Here is a 27,953-nt window from a genome sequence, read left to right as displayed (position 1 = left end):
GTTTTTTCCTTGCTGCACCCTACCCCTTCGAATGAAAAATACCTGCAGTGTTGAATTGCAAACCAGAAAATCCTTTGTTTAATACTGAGAGTGGTCAATGTATCTTTACAGCTCAGAGTAAAATATTTCTACTGCCTTTTTTTCTACAATTATGAAAATATTGAAAACTTTCACAGCAAATGCAGCAAATATAAGTTTACAGTAACCAAATGTAATTTAAGATGCAAGGAAAAGCGGGAGTTCAGCAAAAAAGACTGGATATGGAAGCTGAATTAGAACTTTTTAATGAGGCAACCAAATTCTGATTAATAGGACTTACACCAGTAATGATTATTGTAATTAGATTTTAATTTACGATTGCAAGTAGGAGCTCAAATACTGACCATGAAAGTGGAAGAAAAAGGTGCACATTAATGAGCAGGAAGGTATTGATCAGTGTGCAGCTGATGCCACAAAACTTCATTTGGAATTTTTTTAACCTGATATTTTTCCTGTATATTTGGATGTGCAGATCTCTTTCTTTCTGTTGTAAGTAGGCACCTCAGTTGCACTTGTAAATCTGTATTTCTCTCAAAAGTACAGGCAATTCTTTGATTTAAATAGAGTGCCCTCTTCTGTTGTCCTTTCAACAATATTTACATTAATGGGTCTGTTTCGTTGCTATCCCGAGCACCACTTACACTAGTCTCTTTTTCTAGGCAAAAAAAAAGGAGGCAGAAATTTAAATGCTTCTAACTTCATTTCCCATATTTTCTAATGCATCCTTCTTCTCTCAAAAGAGAGTTTGGTCTGGTTTGGTTTTAAATTAATTTTGAAGGGGAATGTTTGGAATAAGAGAAGAAAGTATGTGGTACCCGGATTTGCTTAGATGGTTTCGTATAGAGGAAATTTCAAATAGAAAACATGCAACTGAGTTTCTTATGCAGCCTCAGCAAACCTGTAGATTGCCTGTGACCTGCAGCAGGGCAGGGTTAGGTTCATGGACTGTAAAGGGTTTCACCATTACAGAGCTAATTGCAATTGATGCATCAGGCCATTTACCTACTGCGGCACTTCAGTGAAGTCTGTTAGTGCTGCTGCTAGTGTGAAAGCCCAGAAAGAGGCATGAGCACACAGGGCCTCTCTGCAAGACTTCTGGACCCTCTGAGTGTCTTCACAGGAGCGGTAGTGCTTGCCTTTGGTATTGGAAACCACAGCGTGGCCTTTTTAAGACTGTTTTCAGCTCTTTGTAGTTCTGCTTAGTTTAAGTGTTTTGCCTGATGTCTGGCACACAAAACAGTGCCAGGAAAGGTATGAAACCTGGTTTTCTAGAGCAGCATTTAAGTGCCTTAGTACCAGACTATTTATCCTGTGTTCCAGATCATTTCTCTTTTGCTAGCAGTGGAAGGGTGTCCTGAGGAACCCTGTGCATTGCGTATCCCTGGCATCACTTACCTGTAGTGCACCACATCTGCAGTGTGTCATTTTATTCACATACCTGTGTGAGGAAAAGGAAAGGGAAAACCTATGTAATCGTAGGCTTACATATAAAAGGCTTACAATAAAAGGCTCCTTGTTATGTATAGATACAAAACGCCTTTGCTGTTAGACTATTCAAACTTTTATATGCTTTGTTTTACAATTTTTGTAATTTTACCTTGGTTTCTTGTGTGGGTGTGAAGATTCTTCAGTTGTAATGTCTGGACTACAGCATTTAAAAGTTAGGGTCTCTTCTAACTTAGAAACTTCAGCCTTCTTCTTTCTCCTTCTTTTGGAGTTAATGTAGACATCTTCAGAGGATGCGTCATCTCATCCTAAAATGAACTTCTAAGAAAAAATGAAATGAATCACCCAAAGGGATACAGGGACCTATAGTTCCTCCATTTCCTATAAAAATAATGTATAATGTCTAAGTGTGAGCTCATTATCTCATGCTTTGCTACCCCATGGAAGGTAAATCCTCTTGCATTTCACAGGTAATATTTAGACATCCAGATCCAATTAGGTGCTCTTAAAACATGGAGATTTGAAAGAAGAAACTTGATGAATGTCAAGACAGAATTAATTTAAGAAAGGAAAAAGTAAAGAAGTGAATGAAAATGTTCGTGGGATAGTCTAGGAAGGTTGTGCAGAGGGCATCATGGGGGTGAAAACAGACTTGTCTGGAGCCTTCCTATCAAGAAAAATTTCCAAAATACCTGCGCTGACTTCACAGCGGAGTTATTAGTTTGTACCTGCATCCTTGTAGATCCTCTCGTCTTTAGAATTATTTGCACAATTACATCATGGTGTATTTGATTTAAAGGAGATTGTCCTTTGCAAAACAATTTAAGATATTTGTTCTAGTGAGAGATTTGGTCTGTTTTTGTGATCTAACTTGAAAAACAGTCTGAAATTGAATGATGAATTTAAAATTGTTACTTATTTGCCTGTTTCACTCCATAATAGCTAATTCTGCTAGCAGATTTTTAAATATACTTTTTACTTCTTTGAATTTTAAAAAAATACATTAAGACTTTTTTCTTTAGAGTTCTTTTTCTTCTTACTAGAAGAAATTGCCTTACGTGTAGAATTGCCTGACGTGGTTTTGTGAGAGAGTACAAATAAAATAACTACCTGGTTTACTTTGGTTTTTTTTTTTTATTTTAAAGACTGTGTTTGGCAACTCTGACCACTGTGGAATCAGAATTTTGGGTTGCATTTATGAGGAGCAAATGTTGCATAAGAGAATATATTTGAGACTTCTATGTTAGAATCATAACCTTGTAGATTTTACTAGATTTTCAAATAGTATTGTAGGGGTAAGTCCTTATAAGGAAGCAGCTTGAGCTTAGTTCATACCTTTTTGCTCTCAAAATCTTTTTCTGAAAGTATCTAGTTACATCCAAAGGTTTGCCATACATACATACATACCGTCTTGGAGATAAGGACCAAATTTTACTTTTGTGTAACTTAGATTGCTTATTTGCTTGTTCACTGAGCGACACAATACTGCATGTTTGCTCCATTATTTGAAAATGTTAACTGTTCATTAAAGAATATTACCATAATCATCGAACTGCTGAATAAAGTGGTGCTGATCATCTTACAAATGATGATTTTTAAACTTCTTGATATAAACAACACTTTTGGTTTGCTTTACCAAACAAAATTGAATYTTGCATTCTATAATAAGTAGATAAATGTTGGCAATTTTTTTGAAAAACATGAGTTTATATTTTTACAGCAGGTAATGAATTTGAAGAAGATCTTGAGATTCTTGAAGAGGCTGCTTTACAGGTATAATTGCTGCTTCTTTTTTGCTGCAGTCTATTTCACTACATATGTTGAAATCTTTTGACAGCCTTGGAAGACAATTACTTGAAAGATTTTCATAACAGAATCACATCTGGTTTGCTTTAAAATTATTTTAAAATGTTATTGAGTTGATAGTATTTATTAATAGGTGTAATTTAAGAAGTTTGCCCTAAATTTTCAAAACTAGTGGCTGATGATTTTTTAAATCTCTGTTTTTCCTTACTGATTTTGACTAAAAATATGAACTTTTAAAATTGGAGAGCTGCTTACTTTGTCAAAGATGTGCCATTTAAACTGCTTATCATGACAAAAATAACTAATCATTTATGAAAACATAACTTTTTACTGCTTAGCTGAACAAGAATTATTAAATTGATACCACTGCCTGTTTTTGTAGGCAAGATAAGTGGGACTATTTGTAGATATTCTTCCCCAGGTCTTTTTAGCTCATTTGTTCATATCTCACAGTAGTTAGATCTTTGTAGAGAATAGATTCAAGATGAAATATTATCTGAAATGCAGAATTTTGTTTATAAGGGACATGCAGAAGATTTTTAGTCTTTGGTTTAAAAATGAAAGTTCCAGTACTGGAAGTCTATTTTTGTTTTTGTTTTTTTAACTTTTGTTAAATCCATATACTTTTCTCCTCTTCTACTGTCATGATTTCCAATCTCCCAAACATCTTTGCCAATACTGCTAYATTATGGGAAAGCATCTATGTATAAGACATTGAAAATGCTGTTTTATTTCTTTCCTTCCTTCCCTGTTCCCCCCCATCCTCCCCCAAAAAGGTGTGCAAGTCTCACTCGGGCATCCTTGGGAAAGGCCTGGCCCTGTCCCACTCKCCCACGATCTTGGAAGCCCTGGAAGGCAGCCTCCCCCTGCAGGTGCAAAGCAACGAGCAGTCCTTTCTGGAGGACTTCATTGCCTGCGTGCCGGGATCGAGCGGAGGGCGCCTCGCGAGGTAACGGCCGCGGGCGGCGCGTCCTCGCCTCGCGCCTTGGCCCTCTGAGCTTCAGGCCAAGGCTCAGACTGGTTAGGTGGTCAGCTTGAAAAAACTGCCCTCTTGCTTGTTCGAAACAACTGGCTGAACAATTTCACTAATTACCTCAATATTCATTAAATAAACTCATTAAATAAAACTATTTGGTCAGATTAACAGTAGTATCTTATATTAGGGGAAAGCTCCGAAGTAGTCAGAACTTCTTCATCCTTTCTCAGACAAAGGCCGTGTTTGTATACATTATGTGGCTAGGAGAGATATTAATGTTGTTTCTCTTTTGGTAGGTGGCTCCAGCCAGATTCATACGCTGATCCTCAAAAAACATCTTTGATTTTAAATAAGGATGACATTCGATGCGGCTGGCCGACTGTTATTACCGTACAAACAAAAGACCAGTATGGGGATGTTGTTCATGTTCCTAATATGAAGGTAATTGCAATAATCTTTTCTGTTCTTCTACTTCATCATACCTTCTTTTAATAATAATTTAATTAATTCATTTTTAGTATTGTAGATATTGCAGATAATACATTTGTATTATCTGGACTTGTAATATCAAGGACTACAAGATAATACAGTGTAGTCTGTGAGACCCTTTTGCCTCTACATACACAGAATTATCAAATTATCTCATCAAATCCATCAAATCCTGTGGAAATAGCCACCTATGTGTAAGATGTATAAGACGATAAGGTTTTTTTTTTTTTTTTTTTTTTTTTTGAATCATATAACCATATGAATCATATAACCAATCATATAACATTCTGAAACCAGTTGTAAACTGAGTAAATGGGATTGAAAAAAGAATTAGAAGCCGTGGAGCCATTTTAGAGTCACTAAGACTTCACCTGCACTTCTTCCTTTCCCATTTCTAGTATTAGGAAGTTCCTAGAATCAATAAAATTTAAAAAGGCCATTTTTTATTTAGTTGCTGTTTTTCTACCTTACTGTATTGAAGTAGCAGAAATATTAATTTAATCATTTGTTTAGGTTCATTCAGCATGCAATGCTCTGATTTAACTTCTAGTTGGCCTTCTTAGGCCTTAATTTCTTGTGGCCATTTCCTCTAGTCCTGTCAGTTGCCACCACAGAAAAGAGGCCGCCCCATCCTCCTCACTGCCTCCTTCGAGGTGTTTATAGACACTGATCATGTCCCCYCTCATCCTTCTCTTCTTCAGGCTGRTCAGACCCAGCGCTCTCAGCCTTTCCTCACAGAAAAGTTTCCCTCCTGTACTTCTGTGTTCTTGGTTTCTGAGCTTGTGATGATTTGCTTCGGTATGCGAAGAGTTAAGTGCAGACTCTTAGGTTTCTCACACGTAACCTGGTTTGTCTTTTGCTGCTCTGTCACCGTAACTCCCGAGATGTCAAAGAACGTGTGGGTGTCTTTTTGCAGGTGGAGGTCAAAGCTATTCCCGTTTCTCAGAAAAAAACATCTTTGCAACAAGAACAAGCTAAAAAGGGGCAACGAATACCAGGGAGTCCTGCAACAGCCGCCTCCCCTACCACCGACCTGACCTTTGGAGGGCTTCCTTCCCCAAAGCTGGATTCCTCTTATGAACCCATGATAGTAAAGGAGGCGCGATACATCGCCATCACAATGATGAAGGTAAATTACTGCCATTTGGGCAACAGAACTGTAAAATACGTTATGCTAAGAGTGTATGAAGTGGTGCAGAGAGGAAGGGAAAAAAGTATATTCTAGTTTGGCAGCCTAGAAACGGATTTCTTGGTAACAAATAGCCCCCATTATATTCATTAAACTCAGGAGTAAGCTATGTGTATCCAAAGGAGTCTATTGCCTAAACTATAAACAGTTATGAGCCTGGTTAGAATTTATAAAAATAAGTGTATCTTTGATTTTAGTTCCACTGATTAACAAACTAGCCAGAGAAGGGAAAGGAAAACCACTATTAAAATAAGAGAAAAATAGAAAAAAAAATCAAATCCGCACAAAATTGGAGTGTGTAATCTGTATTATAAATTATAAGAAATAAGCAGAGGAAAAAGAAATCAGAGCTCAGTGCAGTAAAAAGATAATACAAATGAGATCTGTAACAACTTGAAAAAATCAAAAGGCCACACGCAGGGAAATATTGAACAGTATCTAGTGAGATTAGATCGTATGAAATGAGGCAACTCAGAGAGTTTGCAGGCAACAGTTTTTAAAGGGGTGGCAGGTAAAACCTGAAGAATTGGCATTGATTTGGTAGCTGTTGTGAGCTGTAAGGTAAATTACATATATGCCAGATACTCATGTGAGATGCCCCATTCCCCCTTATAACCTGGGGTTATCATCAGTGTGGATTTATGGGAAAAATAAAAAACTTAGGATTTTTTAGAGGTTACAGACTTGTTTTCTGTAAATGGCAGTGCTGGAGCAGCTATATATAAGGAGTTCAAGTAGTTAGTGAATTGGTGAATTGTTTACCAATTGGTGAAATTGGTGAAATTCACAGTGAATTGGTGAAAAAAAAAGTGAAATGAATATAATGTAAAACTAGTTTTTAAAAAAATCATAAAATCTCTTGTCTGAAACTGTATTTGCAACCACAGAATTAGGGAGACAGGTATCAGTCTAGTTTTCATTTTATATGAGGTACTACAGTTCTTGACTTGATGCTACTTGACACATCTTCTGATGGCTTGAAGAAGGAATATGTTATTTACAAGGCCAAGTGGGTTTTGTAGTCATCCTTATCCAAAGGCACACACTGCTGCTTGTTTAGCAACAGGCATCAAACCTGCTTACACAGCCATTGTGGTGATGCACCTTGTAAAATTAGATAATTTTTAGTTGTTTGAATATGGAGCCAGTACAAGTTATCCAGGAATTAATTTTCAGAATTAATGCTCCCTTTGGATGAGGAATGTTTGWTATTAACTGGTTAACTGCAATCATCTTTAATTTGCATCAGAGTAAAATAAAATGAAAATATTCATTAGAAGTTGTGTTAGTTGCAAACAGCACAAATGTTTGTAAAAGTGAAGAATTAAAAGAAAATTACATGCCCAGGTAAATATAAAAAGTGTTTTCCTTTTTGTTCAAGAGTGTTTGACTTTTTAATACCTTTTTGTGGAGTCCCCAGCAGCCGTTGAGGCACAGAGAGACTCGTGCTGAGGTACTTTGTGTAGCTCTGGGGCTGCTCTTTTCCACTTTTGGGGGGCTTTAGAGTGAAGTCATTTCACAAGAAACTGTGAAAGCAGGACAAACTTTTTATTTTTTGGCAGGAATCAACAGAAATATCTCCTCTAGTCTTTACTCGTGTGTAGAGTAGCATGAATTACTAGGCCTTGTGGGCCCTGCTTTTTCTAACATGATTTCCCACCTGTTCATATAGACATTTTAAAGATTTCTGTGGCCAGCAGAGACTGTGGCATCGTGAACGCAGCTGTGCTACCGCAGACACTGGGATGCTCATGGGAGGTTACAAAAAAGACAGAGTCACACTCTTCTTGGAAGGGCACAGAGAAGGGCTATGTGGCAATGGGCACAATTTGTGAAAAAGAGAAATTCAATTTAGACATGAGGAGGAAGAGCCACAATGCTAAAATGAAGCCCTATTGAAACAGGGTGCCCAGAGAAACTGTGAAATCTCTGTCCTTGGAGATGCTGCAAAGCTAACAGATGGTTCCCTGAGAAAACTGATCAGATTTGAAATTGGGTCTAACTTTGAGAGTGGCCCTAGTTTGAGAAGAAGGTTGAACCCAATTACCTGCAGAAGTCTCAATAGAAAGAAATTCTTAAATAATTCTATGATAGACACAGYGGAGAATGAAATCATGAGATCAGTGCTCTGGGATCATGCCAGCACAGGCTCAGAATGACTTAATTTGTCATGGTGCTGTATCCCTGGATGCTCTGTGAATATTTGAGACCTACAAGGAAGCTGAAAACCAGCTTAGTAAATACAACAGGACATAAAAAGGATCCGAAAGGTTGTTAGTAAAATCAGATTAAAAAGAATTCAAAGGCTATGACTGTATTAAATAAACAGTGTTTTTGTTAGCAACATATATCTTTCCTATACCCTGTGTATATATTTAATTTATATGTTTTATATGTCTGTATGTATCATACCTAAATAATGCCAGTTTGAAGAGTAAGTGAAGCTGTTCGCTTGTGTGTGTAAGTTTGTTAGTTTGKTTTTTTTGTGTGTGTTTTGGTGTTTTGGAACTAATTCCTGCTTCCCTGCACAATGCTTCTGGTAAAAGTAAAGTTAGATTTCTTTGCTTTGAGAGAATACTCCATTTTTATTTTTATGCATGATGCTGTAATCATAGATAATTGTTGATTTAATGTTTTTAATTTCATCTTTTTATAGGCATATGAAAATTATTCCTTTGAAGAATTACGCTTTGCTTCACCAACCCCAAAGAGGTAAATATTGAAAAGTACCTTATAAAAGACAATGAACTTATAATACCCTGTCATTTCTGCTTATGACTGGAGTCACAAGCCTTGATTGCAGAGAAATTGTGGCTAGGTAAAGATCTGTAATGTATTTTCAACACTGAATGTTTTCTAATTTATGTATCATTTTGTTTTCTTAAATTTAGAGATTCATTTTTAAATCTTGCACTCTTTATTTTTCTAATGCTGATTGCTTAAATTAAGTATTGCATGTGATCTTCAAGAAGCCAGTAATTATTTGATTCTGTTTTGTTCATGCCTAGACCCAGTGAGAACATGTTGATCAGAGTCAATAACGATGGTACCTACTGTGCAAACTGGACTCCAGGAGCAGTTGGTCTCTATACCATTCATGTCACTATAGACGGCATTGAAATAGGTACTAAATTTTAACTATACTTAAGCAGAAACTACGATTATATTGTGTGCTAGTAAATGCATAGGTTTCTCAGCACTCATGATGTTTAATATTAAAGTTTGTAGCAAAACCTACCACCCACATTTAGGCCCAGAAGTCCAGTTCCCTCTCTTTTTTTGTAAGGAGAAATAAAATCATAACTATTTTCTCATTGTAATAAAGTCATATTTGCAAAACATGTATATATAATGTGGTTAGACTACAAGAATAATAGAGTAGCATATCCATTACTCCTCATGTTGTTTTGGGAGGTCTAGGGTTTAGAAAAAAGTTCTTCTCTCACCTTCCTTCACTTCCAGCATCCTGCTTCCAGTCACCATCTTCGCCTCTTCTTTCTGTACCCTCTCCCACTCTCTGAGACTCTCCTCATTTTCAACAGTCCTTTTTTTTGGCCTGCTACTCTTTCTGGAACACCAGGCCCTCAGTTGTCCCAATTTAAATTGTCTGTATACAGAAGCACAACATGCATTTAAATTCCTAATTGGAAGATTTGTAACATGTCATTTAGCCCATGAGATCTCAAAATTTAAAGACAGTCCTTATCAGCTGCATTAGCAAATAGTGACCGTGTGGTTTTGTGTTGAAAAGTTTATTTCCAAACACTCATCATTCAAACATGCACATGAACAACCAGCCACACCACTGCCTGCTGCCTGACAGAGTTCACAAGTTAAGGTACTTTTTTTGCCGTGAGAATCCATCCATACCTCTGCATCAAGCCTAATTGTAGAATAATTTTGTTAACAAAGTGTAAATCATGCCCAGGCTTGGACGTACAGTTATGCTTGAATTGTTAATACAATACCCAAATGTAAGAAAGTAGCAATGCTTATGGCAGCAATTTGTGAATTTATACTTTCTATCTGGATATTGTAGTCAGATTTGTTAATTCGTGGTGTGAGCTATTAAGCARTACTTCAGATCTAGAGTTGAGGGTTGTACTTTTGAATTGTAACATTTTTATGAGGTCTTTCCATCCAGATAGTGCTTTCGTGTGGGCTTCAGTCTTTGGTTTTGTACCCCTCAGACTATGTTGAGCTCTGAGTTGTAGCACAGATCAACTATTTGACTGCCATATCCCCTTATAATCATTTTTCTTGAACTCGGTTTCTGTTTGCTTCTAGATGCTGGCTTAGAAGTGAAAGTGAAAGATCCTCCAAAGGGGATGATACCACCTGGAACCCAGCTTATTAAACCGAAAGCAGAACCTCAGCCAAACAAGGTTTGGAGAATTAAAACTTATTTGTATTGTAGCAGTCTTTGGGTGGGTTTAGTACATGATTTATCATGCTGTAGTGGTGCAGAACTTGAGGATAATTTTAAATCACTTTAATATGCCGAATACACATAAAAGTGAAAGGTAAACATTCCATTATCTTTCTATTTGCTCATTAATAAAACTAAGAGATTGTACAGAAACTACCTTTCTTTTGGTTTGTCACTCAGACGTTGTGCAGCCTCTGTGAAGAATACAGACTACATTCTGCACCATTATTTGTTCTTTTTATTTGCTATTTGTACTATGATATGAAAAGGAAAAAATAGCTTTATAAAGATCTTGTTTGTTTGGTGATAAGCTTTTTCTTCAGTCCATGTAAAGCACTGAATATATGAATTTAGTAACATCTCTTAGAATCTCATACTTTATTTTACCAAGTCCTGTCTGACTTCCCCATTTCATCCATCCCAAAGGGCACATAATGGAGGAAAGCTGAAGGGTGGCAACACTTCAAAGAAAATGCCTAGCTCGGGGAACAACACCCTGGTTTCTTTAAGATGCTAAGGAAGTGATATCTAGCAGGATGCTGAATCTTTTATTCATGGAATTAGCTAGTATTAAAAAGTGTGAAATTCTGAAATACCACAAGATTATCCTTCCTGCAAGAACCAAGGTGGATCATTCCCCTCTGCTGCCTAAGCAAAACATTACAAAATGTGCATGTTACAAAATGCTCCAAAAAGGATCAAGTATTTGCCAACTTATTACATAAACAGTGCATTGTAATCTATTTTCTTTTGTAGCTTTCTGAAAATCTAGGGACAATAATCTAGAGATAACTCTATTATACAGCTCCTCAGTCTATAAATAGATTCTATGTCTGCCACTAACAAGATTCATCTCCCAGCACYGTCACCATGACAGATAAATTTACCTTGAGTTTCCAAGCAGCTTTTGATTCCTCATTGCATTTTTAAAAAAATGCACTCTTATGTTTTCTCTGTCCTTTTGTGGTTAGCAAGATGTTCTTCATGTTCATCTAATTCAAATTCCCCGTTCCTACTGGGTGAGATTCATCTCACATAACTTAATGACATCTCCGTCCAAGCTCATCACCATCGGTGTCATTTGCAGTCAGCAAGTGAAGGAGACATCTACTCCTGGGTGAGATAAACTGCTGGCTGGAAGTGTCTCCGTTATCTTTTCAGTTACTGCCATGGGAAGCAAGGTGCTTGGCTCATATAAGAGAGCTGCATTTGATCACATTAACACTCACCATGACCAAAGTTAGATCTCTAATAATCTGAGATTTGAGTTTTGAAAGTCTTTGAAAGAAGAACCATCTTTCTCTCTGGTGTTTGTAGAGCCTTTGTCTGTGATGATTTAATGGTATTGTAGTAATGCACTAGGTTTTTTGTAGTAAAGCATTTTATTAGTCCACTTTGTCATAAGAAGTCTCATAAACAGGTTTGGATAATTCTGTGTCTATGAACAGCAGTATTATAAATAGCAGAAGAAAGTAATTGCTGTATTCCATTCTGTGCTTCTGAAGTCAAGAATGCAAATTAGACATATATCAAAGGTGGTCCAAAATACCAAAACCTCTTGCATTGAGAGAATTTGGGATAGTGAAGCTCTTGAGGCTTCTTCCTCTTCATTTCCAGCCTTAAATTTGAGACAGTTAAAACCAAAAGATGTTAAGAGTGCATGCTCAGTGATGATCTCAGCTCAGAACATTTTCATTGAATCTGTGGAACATTCCAGTTTTGAGGTCCAACTTCTTTTAATCTCAGGCTAAAAGTGGTTGATATATCATGATTTTGTTGATTTCCTTATTCTCTCTTACTTTAAATGGGCTGAAAATTGGACTTTGCTATCTGTGCAAGTTGGTAAAAATGATTACCAAAATGGGATACCAATTGAAGTGGTCTGGCTGATAACTCCAGAGGGCTGTGCTGCCATTCAGAGGGACCTGGGCAGGATGGAGAGTTGGGCAGAGAGGAACTTCGTGAGGTTCAATAAGGACAAGTGCAGGGTCCTGCACCTGGGGAGGAATAACCCCAGGCATCAGTACAGATTAGGGGTCGACCTGCTGGAGAGCAGCTCCACGGAGAGGGACCTGGGAGTCCTGGTGGACACTAAGTTAACCATGAGTCAGCAGTGTGCCCTCGTGGCCAAGAAGGCCAATGGGATCCTGGCTGCATCAGGAGGAGYGTTGCCAGCAGGTGTCAAGGGAGGGGATTCTGCCCCTCTGCTCAGCTCTGGTGAGGCCGCACCTGGAGTATTGGGGGCAGTTCTGGGCTCCCCAGTATAAGAGGGATGTGGAGCTTCTCGAGAGGGTCCAGAGAAGAGCAGCCAGGATGATTAAGGAATGGAACATGAGGAGAGACTGAGTGAGTTGGGCCTGTTTTCTCTGGAGAAGAGAAGGTTGAGAAGGGAAGGAATCAATATGTCTAAGTACCTGAAGAGGGAATGTAGGGAGGAAGGGGCCAAGCTCTTCTCATTGGGGCAATGGGTACAAGATGAAACACAGGAATTTCCATCTCCAGGTGAGGAGGAACTTCTTYACTGTGAGGGTGACAGAGCCCTGGCACAGGCTGCCCAGGGAGGCTGTGGAGTCTCCTTCTCTGGAGGTCTTCCCAACCTGCCCCAAAAAACTATTACGATTGTATTGGGTATCATAAATATAAAATCGTACAAAAGAACCATGGGAAACTAGCAACAAACTGTAACTCTTTAAGACTGCCATTTCATCACTGTAGCATTTCAGAATCTGTTAAATCTATTTCTTTTTACGCTTTGAGAGCTCTGTTCCAGTTTTTCTTCCTTACTGTCTTCCTTTGCTTCTCTTAGGTTCGCAAATTTGTGGCCAAGGACAGTGCAGGGCTACGTATCCGTAGCCACCCTTCCCTTCAAAGTGAGCAAATAGGCATAGTGAAAGTCAATGGATCCATCACTTTCATTGACGAGGTAATTAATATGAAATTTCTGTTGAAAATTGATCTAAAATGTAAAGTTAATCCATGCAAAGAACAGTTTGATTTTTGTGTGTGTTTAGATGTGGAGATATATAATTTAAGAACAAATTAGTGATAAATTGCAAAGTTTAAATATTTACCGATTTTATTTTCAAGTTGTCATTTTCTTATTTTAAAATATGTGCAGCAAACTTTTGAAATTGGGACATGAGAAAACAAAATTAACTGTTAAGAGTTCATSTTAATATATTCTAAGGATTTAGTTCTTCATGATTTACTATTTCAACAAAAATTCAAAAGTGTAGATATCATTTACATTGTATCTTTCACTTACACTTTTGAAATCTTGCTATTACATTAGACTATTGTGCATGCTTTTTTTAAACATACTAAATAAAAACAGAAATGAAAAAGATCAGAAGTGGGGTCAGTAAATTTATGAAAGCTTAGCTTATTTCTTTCCTCGTTTCTCTCAAAGCAAGTCTTGTCATTGCATGATCTGCTTGAAATTTAATTTTGCACCTAGTCTGCTGAAAATGAATTGCCCAGATTGCTCTGCGCAGTTTTTATTACCCAGATACAGCACTGATGTGGTCAATATTCCTTGCTACCTTGTCTCGCATTCTGTACTGTAGTTGAGTATTTCTCCCTTGCTGCTGCTACCTGCTTGTTTAAAGGCTGCTAGTCCTTCCTGGCCACGAACAGTTACRGGAGGACATGGCTCCTTTTTGTTGCTTGTTTCCCATAGATCCACAATGATGATGGTGTTTGGCTGAGGCTGAACGATGAGACTATAAAGAAGTATGTTCCTAACATGAATGGTTACACAGAAGCCTGGTGCCTCTCTTTTAACCAACATCTGGGCAAGAGCCTTCTGGTACCTGTTGACGTAAGTAAAAGGTGCCTTTGAAAAAATACCCAAAGTGCACTCTGTCCTCATGAGAAGCCTGCCTTTAATTAAGGCTGCAAATGATGTGTCCTGAAGTAAAAGGTCTCTTAAGCAGTCAATACTGTCTTATATGTGTGTTTGCTTTTTAAAGACTATTGCATAATGAGGATGGAGTGTAGAAAGGTGCAAGTTTTATTATGTTGAAGATTCTCTTCTAGAAGAGAATGTGCAAGGACTAGTACACACACATTAATATACAAAAATGTATTGAAGTGCACCCATATTCAGTTATGGTCTGAGACAGTTGTCTCTCATACAAGACCATATTGTTCATAAAACAACCCATTGATGTAGTGATTTGGGAATGGCCTTACTGCCAGAAGTTAATCCATGTAACTAATGCTTTAAAAAAAAAAAAAGAAAAAGGAAAAAAAGTCTTTCAGATCTACTGTCATAGATATCTTTTATGAGTTTTACATTTGCATTCTTGGGTTACCAATTTATTGCCTAGTCAAAGAACCAAAAAGTGTCAGGAATGATGACTAACGATGCTGAGTCTGTAATTAGGGCAAGCATATTTTTTCTGGATAGGTCTAATGGTGATCACCATCCCTGCAAGTCAACAAAGGCTACGTGTTTGTTGGTGACGGATACAGCGAAATATAGCCAAAAAACCCAGTATATTAGTCCAATCAGGGTTTCTTAAAAACTGTTATGAAAGTACATAGCCCTTCTGGCTCCTCCGTCTTTGTACATTGCCCAGAGGGGGCAGAAACTCCATTTCTCCAGGGCAGAATGTGAAAAACAGATTGGCTACTACAAACGTTTGGACTTGACTTTTCTTCTGACTGGAGTGAGCTGCAGTTAAAGGCAGTTAACATGTATTTGGCCAATATATTTTAACACTTGCAGCTGCCAATTTCACCCTTTTTMTATTTCCCTGTAGTAGAACTGAGCCGCTTGCCAAATTCTTTAAATAAAGTGTGTATTTTGGAGAATTGCTTTAATATTGCATTTAGGAAGCAAATTATTTCTATGCTCAGCCATCATGCCTCAGACACTATAGTGACAGGCATATTTATTTTCACATGATTTTAGATTATGTGAAAATATGGAAAAAAGTAAGTTTTGCTTAAAATCTTACTCGTGATTTTGACCTTAGAAGTCAATACTCATTGGAAAATAGCTATACTGCATTTCTGTGAAACACACTTGTATGCAGCAGTTAAATTTTACCCATTCATCCAGGATAAAAGTGAATTCACCCATGACAATAATTAACTTGGATAAATAATCTAAGAATAGATGGATATTATAATTTGTGATTTTTTTCCTATTCCTTGTACTTTTCCTAGTTCCTGAGATCTAAATCTGAGGGCTAATGAGGTGTTTTATATACCTAGAACATAACCATGTATGTGGTTAGCAAGGTTTTACAGAATGCTACTTTTCAAATGGCTCCAGTAAACCTTTTTTTTCCAGAGAAGAACATACTCTGTAGTCCCCGAGAATAGCTTAAAAGGAACAGTACATTAAAAAAAAAAAAAAAAGGCAAATTAAAAGGAAATCTTCATTCTGTAACAGATTTCATTTGAATAAGTATACAATGTGCAATGCACTTAATTATCATCTCTACATAAAATTATAGTGTACATCTTTTTCACACATTTCATGGTACCATTGCTTTTTAAAGTTCAGACAAAATATTACCATCTTTTACTTATGCTTGGAATGTATTTTAAGCTAGTTTTGGTCCCATTTTGACTTTCTTGAGCCGCGACGTATTACGAGTTTTGTTTGAACCGAGCGGTTCCGTTGCAGCCTTAACGGCAGGCGGGCCAAGTCCCAGGCGCCCTTAGCAACAGAGCAGCGAGTGGCCAGCGCGGCAGGAAGGAAAGCCACGATTGGCTGGTTCGCGCTCCGGTGCCCCTGTCGTGGCTGCCTGCCGTTACAGGGCGCGGCCGCCCCGGGGCATGCGGCAAACGTCCCGGGAAGCTCCCGGGTTTTAGAACTCGGTTTAAAAGCCGTCTTGCTGCTGCATCCATAGCACACGGAGTAATACTGTTGGCTCGGTAAAAAGTTCAGAAATAAATTCTCTTAAAGGGAATTACTGAATTGAGAATGTTGAAAAACATATGGCTTTTATCCCTCTAAGTTGTCCAAGAAAAGAACTGCACTTCAAGAGGCAGTTCTATCCAACTTGATAAATGGAGTCCTCTAGAAGGGAATGGCCCATACGGCAAAGGATGTTCAGTTAGGTAATAAATACTAGAGGTTCTACAGAACAAAATGAAATTATATTTGTGCATTTTTTGTTGATTTGAATAGTGGAATCAACTTTTAACCATAATATAGTAAAGATTTTGTTAATAGACAAGATTTTTGGCATCCAAAGCTGCCCTACTGGTTCTGCAGAAGAGTGGACATAATGGAAAACTGTCGTACACGGCTGAAAATACACACGGAAAATCAGATGCCTGAATTAGGCTAGTATTCCCCATTCAAACTCCCACCACCCTATTGGATTGTGATCTTGGATAATAGGTGATCTTAGTTTTCTTCCTGTTTTGTGAAATTTAAGTAATCTTTTTTGAAAAATATTTGTAAARTTCTGATAGAAGGTGTTATGAATACAGACATTTATTATTACACGCTCACACGTAGTATGTAGCAAGAAGTTACATAAAGCATAGAACAATACATACAAGGGAGAGGTAGTATTTTATTTTATTGGATGTTAATTTAAGCTTTGTTATGGTAAATTCTGGATCTTGAAAGATTCTGGATGTTGACTTTTAAAAGTCGTATTGTGGATATGTTTCTTTTACTTATTTCAAATGGAAAACCGTTACAATTACAAGGAATACTGCTCCTTGTGCCCAGTTCTTGTTGCATTTCCCAGCCACTGAGGGCAAAGAGCACAGAGGGAACTGCAGGTTATTGAAGCCATTAGTACAGTGCAAAAAAGAAGAACCCAAATTAGCAGGCGAATTGCTGTGTTTGGGCACAGAATCTCAGCAGGATTAATGCTGCGTGGAGACATCGAAGCAGAGCTACTACTGTAGCTGTCGGAACGACTGTCGCTCTCATTTTAGGCAGGAAGAGCAAATAACTGTTGGGTATGACAGCAAGATGGCTTTGCAGATAAGCTGTACTGCCTTAAGGAAGTAATATTATTGAGATTTTTTAAATACTCATCTGTTTTCTGCAAATTTTTGGTGAATTGTAGTTCGTTCTGTGATTTCTCAAAATTAAACTTAGGAAAGACTGTGAAATTATGAATTCTAGAAATTATTTTAAATATTTGGGAAGGAAGGCTGGAAATTTAAAATAGCTTTGAATTCTCTAATTCTGAATAAATACATGTAGGGTGTGTTCCTCTAAACTTGCATATGTCATGTTAGGAAGGCAGGGAGTTTTAAAAGTTGAAATGACCTATGAAATATACTCTGGCAAGTGAAGCCTCTTTATAGTCATTTCAGTTTTATGTTGAATTGATGCACCTTTACTTTGTCACCTTCTCATTTAAAAACATGCCATACCCTCACACCAAAAAAAAAAGGGAAAACAACCAGATACCTCATGAATCTATTACTACCTCTTGCAATTGCAGATAGATATGCTGTGGTCTGCTGACTGACAGTTTCTCTGTTCTTGTCAACACTGTAGATTATTTGCATTACTAAAATCTGATGTAAGCAAAAGTTTTGCAGACTGTACGTAGGTAGATTATTTACTTCTATCTAGAGGTGGAGTTGCTTGTTTTTAACATATGTGACTATTTTTTCAAGGAATATGGAAAAAGCATGCCGAGGTTTTAAATTTCTGGTTCTAGTGATTGATTTCCTTTAACTGCTGTTGAATTGTAATGTGACTTGGTTCCCCTGTCCAGATGCCAATAAGGAAATAAGATTTTGATGTGTCATTAAATTTAGATAAAATGGTAGCTTTGACAAAGGTTTTCTGCTATAAATACTGATAGCTAATACTACTATCTGTATAATATTACTAATTCTTATATTTGACAGGAACAGTGGAAATTTCTTTGCTCTGGGTAGAAGCAAAAGTGATTCTTCATGTAGAATAGGGAGCTTTTTTGGTGKCCCCCAAGAGCTAAGAAGTGCTGCCCCAGGCATTCTGTGGGAGGGAAAAGTATGCAGAGCTTTTTCCTGTTACATGAGCAACTGATGATAAAACTCCTGAATTCTCTTTCACAGCTGCACTTGGTTTGTTATGCTTCCTAATCAACTAGTAAATGTATTGCATGTTGGATAAAGATAATGAGACCTTAGTAGCCCTTCTCCTTACAGCACTCTGAAACTTTTGCTTCTGATAAAATGCACACTGTTTTGGTGTGCACGCTAGTGATACCATTTACAAGCGAGGTGCTGTGGGCAGTGCTGAGCTGAGCCCTTCTGCATGTGCTCAGTGCAGACGTGGTGACTCGAAGCCCACGTGCAGTTGTCCTGCAGTCATTACTGAAATTGCCTTTCAAAACAGCAGGCTGTCCTGCTGTAAACCTGTAGCTCAGCCTGCAACAGTCGCTGTTCGTTGTAACAGGGGCTGGGGGATTTGCCTTGCACAAAGCCTCAAGCTTTACAGGAAACATCTAGCTCTTAATTCAGCAAATGGCATGACACACTACATTCATTTTGAGCTTTTGACCTACTAAACTGCTCTTGGTTAATAGATGTTTTGCCACGGTGTGCGATGATCAGGTGACCCCACGAGAAAAACTTTTGCAAAGCATTCTGCCAGTAAAATTACCTGTGAAGAAAGTCTGCTTATGCTATCTCTAGCTCCAATGTCTGTTCCCTTTTCTTTGATGATATTTGTCTTTTTTAAACTTTATTGCTCAGAATGTCTTTAATGCTAGCCAAGGAGTCAGGGATTTGGACTTTTTGTCATGGACTTCCAAAGCTTTACCCCCCAAGGTGAGTTAAATGTCAGGCTCAGTCACATTGTATCTCGTGTTTCCAGAGTGTATGTTATAACTCAGCTCTGCCTTAAATATTCTGTTTTACTTTTCTTTTTCTTTMATGAAAAGCGGCAGATTTTCATAGCATGCTCTGTCTGTATTTATTCCTGTATGGTGAAAAGAACTAGTAATGAAGATTCCTGAATTTTAATTAATTCATAAACAGCTCCCTCCTTTTTTAACATAAATTAAATGAGAATTTGAGTGGGATAGGCTACAAGCGTGATAAAKGCTTTCATTCCCTTTTTTTGATACACAATGTATTAGGATTTTTTTTCTGTTTTTCAAGGGTACAGACTAAGTTACAGCACTCAGCAAAATGACAAATTCATATAAGCAAGTGCTTAATAAATTCTCAGCCCGTTTTTAGTCTATTTTAGAATTACAGAGTTATGGTAAAAAGTGTTCAGATACAGCAAAGCAGTTTAAATTCTCCATGTGCTTTTTTTCATCTCTTTGCAACCCTGCAGTAGTTTTGATGCCAGAATTGTTCCTATATAAATCTCACAATAAAGTTATGCTCAGTGTTACACATTGTAGTTTAGAGGTTTAAAACAATGTAGGGTTTTTTTTGCCAAATCTTCTTCAAAATAGTGAAATACTTGGCTACTGTAYCAAGATCTAGAAAAATATTTAGATCACCAGGGTTTTGTTTTTTCTTTAACGCAGTTTGCCCTGGCTTGCATTAACTTGCTCTGAATTTTCCTGTTTGCAGAACAGATACATTTTGTCTAAAGGCCCATTGGAAAAACTGCTCTAGGGCTCAGGACATAGTGCACAGACTGAAAATACAATAAGTAAAGAGACTCAATGAAATTATGTTAATTAAAAGAGAAATAACTAGAAGATTGGTTTAAAACTGATGAAATGACGTACTTTTTTACACGTATGACTTGCAGTGTAAGCATAATACATCCCACTGCTGCTCCTCATTTGCCTTCTTCCAATTTGAATGTCCATAGCTCTGCTCCTTTCCCTCATAATTCCCTGCACAATAGATATTTTATTAAAATACAGCTGACTGCAAATCTGTGCCACTTTATTTTTTTTAGCAACTCCCATTTTTCATGGCAAGAAGTGCAGAAATATGTTATGATTTCAAATTCAGATTTTTTTTTTTTTAATCTGTAGTTGGTACCAAATGAAATAAATTTCTAGGATGCTTTTATTATCAGACTGAAAATAGTGAACACACACTACTATTTATGCATGTATTTAAGAATCTATGGTGTTGCTATTACTCTTTGTTATAACTTTATATTAGCAACATATTCTGAAACTGAAATCAATAAAGAAGCATTATGTTTTGGAAACAGCTTATATTTAAATTCTCTTTACATAGCCTCTCACTTTTCCTGCAGTATTTTACAAATCGAGCAGGAATACTGAGTTTCTATCCTGATAAATGTCAGTGTGAGATAAGCTTGAGTGAAAGTGCTAGAGTAAATAATTTTTATCTAATGTTCTCCATTTTTGCCATTGTTATTTTAAGAGAAAATCGACTCTTTTCAGTTCATTTCCAATTTACTACCAGTTTGGTTGTTCTGTTTACCATTGCATGCTGAAATAGGCAGTGTAAGTAGAACCTCRTAGTTTTGGAATCCAGCTGTTGTAGTCTTGAAAAAAAGTCTATGTTATCTGAAAAGTTGAGCAGCTGTATTAACCGGTGTCGTTCTGTTCTGTTTTGCCTTTTTAAATTTTTCAGGAATCCAGGTCTAACTCTGGTGATTTTTTCAAAGACCTGACTTCGCACTGTCCCCAGGAAGCCGCGATGCAAGAGCAAGACCTGCCGTTCCTCCGAGGGGGACCGGGCGTGTACAAGGTAGTGAAGACTGGCCCATCAGGTCACAACATCAGAAGCTGCCCTAACCTTAGAGGTATCCCAATTGGAATGTTAGTTCTGGGAAACAAAGTCAAGGCAGTGGGCGAGGTATGGATCCTTGTAGCTTCAGTTCATGTCTTCATAGATACCAGTATATAACAGTAGTAAACTCAACAAAGAATCTGCCCCTATACAGGTTTGCTTTTCCAACCCTTATGATAAGTGCTATCTTTTGAACTTGATTTATATCATAAATACTAATGCAATTCCATCTTTTGCCTTTTAGATATATGTGCATTGATTGGAAGAACCTTAAACTGCAATTACTATATGCTTGCTTATATATGTCTGTTGTATATTTCAATATTGCTTACCAAATGATAAGTATTTTTTGCTATTAATTGTTTTGTCTTTTGATCATATATTTGAAGGAATTTTGCCTCACTGATTTTTTTCTTTCTAGGGCCTAAATAAATAAAAAAAAAAAAAATCATGTTTCTCTGTACTGAATCAGTGTTTAGGTGCTGAACGTTGCTACTCTTCCTTGGTGTCCAGCTGTGGTGTTTTGTGGTTAAGAAAGGCTAAAGGATGTAGTGTGTCATGCTATTTCCTAAATAATATCAGGAACAAAATTAGTACATATACRACCTTTGGTACAGAACTAGGTGCTATAACTTTTTTGTTGCAGCTTCCAAAAAAACAATACCATGCTGAATATCGCCTTCTTATTTAAGCTTGTTTGGATTTTCCAAAACTGCGGTGTTGGTGTTTCCGTTCACAGAACATAAACAGGTCTAAGATTTTTGAAATAACYCCTAATTGTGAAAGTGCCATAAATGCTTTTGGTCTCTCAGTCTACCTCGGCCTGTGGCCTTGATTTCATAAACATTTGTTGATGTTTTCTTTGTAATGTAAAGATTGCATATTTTTCAGATACTGAAACATGTTGCTGAATCGTGCTGCCTGGTTATCTGAAAAGACAGTAAATGGTGCTTTTTTTTTTTCTGTGTATGTGCATCAGGTGACTAATTCAGAAGGTACCTGGGTGCAGATGGATAAGAACAGCATGGTAGAGTTCTGTGAAAGTGATGAAGGCGAGGCCTGGTCCCTAGCTAGAGACAGAGGTGGCAACCAGTACCTCCGGCACGAAGATGGCAAGTCTTTTGGTTTTTGCCTTTTGTAGTATCTTAGAAGAAAAAATATAAGCAAACTAGATAGGAACAAAAGACTAAGGAAGGAACTGAATTTTAAAGAGGTATAGCACTTATTCATACTTTCCTATCTGAGGTACTTTGCGTAGGTGAACTTCAAAGCTGTTTTCCAATCCCTTCTTTAAATGTCTGTTTTTTATAATATTTCCTGATATTTTCTTTCACACTAGTTGTGGATCATAATTTTGTCCCTCTTTCAGCTTTAGAGATAATTTTTAAATAAGTGCATAATAACACTGCACTGCTCTTGTTTCGTGTTTCTGTGAAAGGCAGAACAGAATCAATTATTGATGTCACTTTGTGATAGTTTTGTTAAATCTGCCACATATAGCATCGCATTAAAAACCTGCTACAGGTTTTTAAACACTGTATAAAACTAACACAAAATTAGGTAATTATTTGAACTGACAAAAAAGTGTGTGATTGCATTCTGTTAAAATGCATAATTTCTGTCTTGATAATTCACATTCAGATTAGGCAGGACCTTCATATAATAAAAGGAGACATAAAATCATAGTACACTTTAAAATACTTGTTTTTTTTATTATTTATTTGTTTTCTTAAATCATCCTTCTTGTAGATCTTCCTTCAAACAGGCTCTCATTGCTGATCTGAAATATCTTCTTTCCACCCTAAAGGCTTCACGTGAATACCCCAGATTTTCCTGAAACTTATTTCCTGAAATTGTCATTGCCTTGAGAGATGGCCCTGGACCTCCTAGAGGAGTTCTCYTGTGGGCCACCTTTGTTCTCTCAAAAGTGGGGGCAGGAGTGCGCAGTTGGTATCTCCACTAGCCATCAGTGTTGATGCTAGCCAGTGAATCAGAGGGCAGTTTGGTTTGGAAGGAGCCTCTGGAGGTCACCTGTGCAACAGCCCCCTCAGTGCGGATGCGGAGGGCAAGGTGCTCGCACCGTTGTCGAGTCAAGTTCTCAGTATCCCCAAGAATGGAGATTTTCAGCAGCCTCCCTAGGCAGCTAGTTCCAATGTTTCACCCATGTTCATGCTAAAAGTTTTTCCTAGTAGCTGATCATGTTTTCCCATCCTGTAACCTTTGTTGTTTCTTCTCCTGGCACTGTGAATCTCTGAGAAGAGTCTGGCTTCATTTTCTCTGAACAGTACTGTTAATTAGATAGTTGAAGAGAGTAGCAAGATCTGCCTCTAGCTTTCTCTTGTCAAGTTTGAACAAACCCTTGGGAGGCATTATGTGCTCCAGCCCTCTGACCATCTTGGTGTTCCCTATTGGACGCACTTAGAGGATGTCAGTGCCTCTTTTATGATGGGGAGCCCAAAACTGGACACCATCTCCAGATGTCCAGTAGTTTCCTCTTGTCTTTCAAATGTCTAGTAAAAGTTAATACCTGTATTCATCAGCATGTTTTTCTTAAAYGTTTGATTAAATATTTCTCTCCAAGAGTGCTTCTAAGGTTCTTCTGTTGATCGAGTTCTCAGTGAGAGGAGTTTGGTTTAGTTCACTTATTTCCCTCACTTATTTTCCCTCTTTTTCCTTTTTAGCATGTATTTCTCTATTTCTGAGTACATACATAGCTTCTGTCTATAATCTCTCTCTGTGTATGTAATTTGTCTATCTCCAAAGCTGTCTTCATGAAAAGCTGCCACCTCAGCAGCTGTGTTCTGTTCATGCTCCTCAGTCACGGACTTGCAGTGAGTCTCTTTTTCATTAGAATAGACTCTTCACCCTGTTTCCAGCTTGGCTGTTTTGTGTGGAAAATAGTTTAGATTTGGATGCTTTGATGATTATCATCATCTTACAGTATTAAGGCAAAAAAAAATCATGATAATATTTAAACATCTGCAGCAAGCTGTTGCTTGACTTTAAGATATAAAACATTCTATGAAGGCAGAGTTAAAACAAGGATGCTTTATGTAAACTGCAGGAATTTTGTGAACAAAAACTGTTTATTTAACACTTAGCTTTTTTTAAATCATAAATCTTCCATTTTTCAGTTTTATCTGATATTACTCAAATTGAGCATTTATTGATCGGAATAGTTTCTTGCTGCATGAATATTTAACACAATAGTTGTTAATTTTATCKTTTTCTTCTGTCCTAAAGTGAGGCTGCTCACTTTTTTCGTATAATCTAATTTCTCAGACATTAATAAACAATTTCCTAATTGGTAGCCTAAGTATTTTCATATTCAGGTTATGTATAGACAGGTAGCTSTGCAAAAATTTAGGCTCCAAACTTTGAGAAACAAAATCCAACACTATTTTTATAATCCAATGAGTTGGCATATTATTTTAGTAAATGTCATGTGTGATGCCTGTGCTTGGTGTTATTCATGCCTAGATGAATCTTTGTTTTTATAATTAAGATTAAGACACCACTTGTGCATTTAGCTAAGCGGTTTAAGCAGTCATTGCTGCTGTTACTGGGATATTTCAGCCTTTTCTGTGTTCTGAATCCATTTCAGTACCAAGCAAAACTAATGAGCTTAAGCTGGAAATGATTTAAACCAATCTCTTTTATTTACCATGAAATGAATTAGGAATGCTCACTGTCATCAATTACAATGCTTTAATTGGAGGGAAATAATGACTATTTAAAAGGAGCTCCAATTCACCTGCAATGTCCTGTATTTTCATCCACAAATTATACTTTTTCCTTATTACTTACATGTTGTTATTGTTTAAAAGAATGATGAGATTCTCATAAAGAAATTGGGTTTCTTTGAGAGACAAAGCAAGATACGTACTCAAATTTGCAGGCATGTATCCAGATATTTGGAGGAGAACATTACAAGAAGATCTACATTTGCCTGTAATCCAGAAAATAACTGTTTTTTTCCCCCCTTCCGCTGGGTAGGTTGTAACGTCTTTTTAAGTGCTTCATATTTTTATTGGCTTGTTACACCTTTTTTTATACTGAATTTAAATTTCCCASCCTTCTCACTAATAAAACCGTTTTGTTTTGATTTTGGTATATTATATCCAAGTATGTACCCTGAAGTACAGATTTGGTCTGAAATGTTATTAAAATGACACTTAAAAGGCCTTTGTTTTCCTAACTATCCATTTTATTYTAGTGTCTTTATCAGAAAAAAAATAGTTGTATGTGGCAGCCTGAACTTCTAACATTCTCTGTTATTATGGCTGTTCAGAAAGACCCCAGGCTAYTTGGAGTTTGACTACTTTTTAGTATCATACAAAGGCAAAACTATATTACTCAGTATACACAGTCAATAGAAATCAGTGTCAAGAAATCAGTGAAAATGTTTTAAATCGCATGGACAGTTAGTCATAAATAAAAATGCTATGAGTTTATTATCACTCTGAAAACCCTTTTTCTCTACCTTGGTTCATTTATCAGATCAAATTTAACAATTACGATATAAAGAATGAACAATTAAATGGCTTGGTRTTCCTGGAAAAAATATCAAGCTTGTTCAAAGTAGCATATGACAGCAAAGTTTACAACAAGTCAGTCAAACATAAAATCAGTTTGCAAGGTATTACCCTTCATGTTTTTTGGTTTTAGAGCAAAYGCTCTAAAGAGGAGAGGTGGTTTCCGTTCTGAAGAGAACTGAGTAGAGTGGAAGAATGCGCTCCGTGGAGAGAAAAAATAAAATTATTGCTGCTTTGCCTTGTGACTCATCTTTCCAATGTAAATCAGTCACTAAACAAATCTGATTCTGAAGTGGTGGCTTTTTTTACAGAGCAAGTTCTTCTAGATCAGAATGTTCAGACTCCTCCTCCAAGCCCCTTTTCAATACAAGCCTTCAGTAAAGGGACAAGTTGTACTAATGGACAAGGATTTGACTATGGCCTTGGAAATAACAAAGGTACGTTATTACACTCAAATATTTTGTAAAATAATGGTTTTCTTAATTTTGCATATCTTTTTGTTACTAATTTCTCACTATTCTGTTGTRTATGGATGGCATTTGAGTCATCATCAGATGTGCTCCAAAAGATAAAGCCTTTGGAGCACAATAAGCTACAAGATGTTTTACAATAGTTAGTAAAGTTGTAATTGCTTTTCTCTCTGCTTTGTACAGAATATACAGAATGTTTTAGGTGAAATTAAAAGAGATGGATMAATATCTGTATCTTACAGCTGAGGCTTTCTGCAGTCATGGACACGTAATTATAATGCAGAAATGAAAAATACCCGTTTTTAAAACAAGATGAGATAGATGTCCGATTTAGAAAGTACTGGCTTAAAGATCAGAAAGATATATAAATGTTTCCTCTCTAATTTTCTTAACATCTTAAGTGCTTTTAATTTGATGACAAGATAAAAGATACTCATTGAAATTCAAGTTGTAAAACTAATTAGTTTTAGCTAGTGACTTTTCAACCACATAGCTATCAGTTATAAATGCTAGGAAATAAATACCTTATTCATTTTACTGTCAAAAATAATTCCCTCTATTAAGCATGGTTTATTTCACTGAGAAATATAGACCAAGATAAATATATAGTCAACATAAATATATTTAGCCATCACAATAAACTTTGATTGCATGCTTTTTGCTTATTCACTGGGTAGATCTAGAAGATGCAGGGACTTTTGTCAGGGCAAATGTCCTTGAGGAATATTACTGAAACATGGAGCTTTGCTTTTCTGCTCTTACATATCCTAACTCTGCTCATGCTACTATGAGCATGGACCTTAGGGAGTCTATGTATTTTTAATGCCAACACATATTAGGGGTCATGTGTTGAATAACATGATTTAATGTAAGAACTATTTTAAAGGCAGAAAGATGAAGGGAAAATTTGTGCTGTTAACATACTGTCAAATTGTGATATTTTGTGTAGATGAACTCAGCAAAATGGGTTTACTTACTCTATGTAGCTGTCATTGCTTCCCCATTCCTTAAGAGTGGAGAGTTGTTGTCAACTGTATGTGAAAGAGTAGGAATATTATTTTCCCCAAAATAGAACTCTTCTTTTGTATCCTTATTGTATATCTATCACCTTCTATCTGCATTCGCATGCCTACGAAGCTTTGAATTTGAGATATGGAAAGAACTGAATGTGCAAGCACTGCCTGTTAGGAATATTTTTGGATTAAGCATTTCTGTTGAAGATGCCTGTTGGTTAGAGCTCCTCTTGTAGGAATGCACCAGTTTCAAAAAAATTTAGTAACCATGTACATTTATATAAACTGGAACAATTCCAACAGGACAAAAGGACTTCTCTGTATCTGTGCTGCATTGTACGTGATACCATTTGGGAGCGTTTTCTAGTTTGAGAGAGGGTCTGCTTGGCCTCACCATCATGATACTTTGCAGACTCTCCAGGATTACTTTGCAGTCCCTTCCGAGAGTAGGCAGTATCAARCTGTTAGAACCAGTTACAGGTAACCAGCCCAACTGTACTGCAGTTCTTAAAGACTCTTGAAGTTCTTGCTCTTCTAGAAAGAAACAGGAAAAGGTTTAGCTTGATCACGTGCTCTCAAAAAACAGTAGGAAGGACAGGACCTGATTAAAATCATCTCATGATTTAGCAACCCATGAAGATCTTTGTGTGTACATACAGTGAACATCTGCATTGAGTAGGTACTCAGTAAGGAAGGAAAACATTCATTGAGCTTTTTAAATAGTCAATGATATCCAGACATTCCATCAAAATTATTTTGGGGCCTGGTAATGATGGGGKTTTTTTTGTTTTGCTTTTATAGATAGCAGATTTTATAACTGGTCTGAGAACCTTAACAAACTTATAAAAACTGATTAAGAGAGAAGACAGATTCACTCCTCTAGCTGTGCCTTGTACACA

At 37.0% G+C, this 27,953-nt stretch overlaps 1 protein-coding gene across 1 annotated transcript in view; it reads left to right on the top strand.

The window, feature by feature from the left end:
- MYCBP2 (MYC binding protein 2, E3 ubiquitin protein ligase) overlaps positions 1-27,953 on the top strand; it is a 151,336-nt gene that overhangs the window by 77,928 nt on the left and 45,455 nt on the right. The window contains exons 43-55 of the mRNA XM_026044514.1: positions 3,206-3,258; positions 4,068-4,240; positions 4,564-4,708; positions 5,673-5,885; positions 8,602-8,657; positions 8,954-9,069; positions 10,233-10,330; positions 13,181-13,297; positions 14,054-14,194; positions 19,054-19,128; positions 20,878-21,102; positions 22,016-22,148; positions 25,883-26,008. Coding sequence (XP_025900299.1) covers positions 3,206-3,258; positions 4,068-4,240; positions 4,564-4,708; positions 5,673-5,885; positions 8,602-8,657; positions 8,954-9,069; positions 10,233-10,330; positions 13,181-13,297; positions 14,054-14,194; positions 19,054-19,128; positions 20,878-21,102; positions 22,016-22,148; positions 25,883-26,008 — 1,671 coding nt within the window. The remainder of the gene's footprint in view (positions 1-3,205; positions 3,259-4,067; positions 4,241-4,563; positions 4,709-5,672; positions 5,886-8,601; positions 8,658-8,953; positions 9,070-10,232; positions 10,331-13,180; positions 13,298-14,053; positions 14,195-19,053; positions 19,129-20,877; positions 21,103-22,015; positions 22,149-25,882; positions 26,009-27,953) is intronic.

Source organism: Nothoprocta perdicaria, unplaced genomic scaffold, assembly GCF_003342845.1.
Source record: "Nothoprocta perdicaria isolate Ctin4 unplaced genomic scaffold, notPer1 scaffold_37, whole genome shotgun sequence".
Taxonomy (NCBI): domain Eukaryota; kingdom Metazoa; phylum Chordata; class Aves; order Tinamiformes; family Tinamidae; genus Nothoprocta; species Nothoprocta perdicaria.
This window is presented reverse-complemented; position numbering and strand designations above follow the sequence as displayed.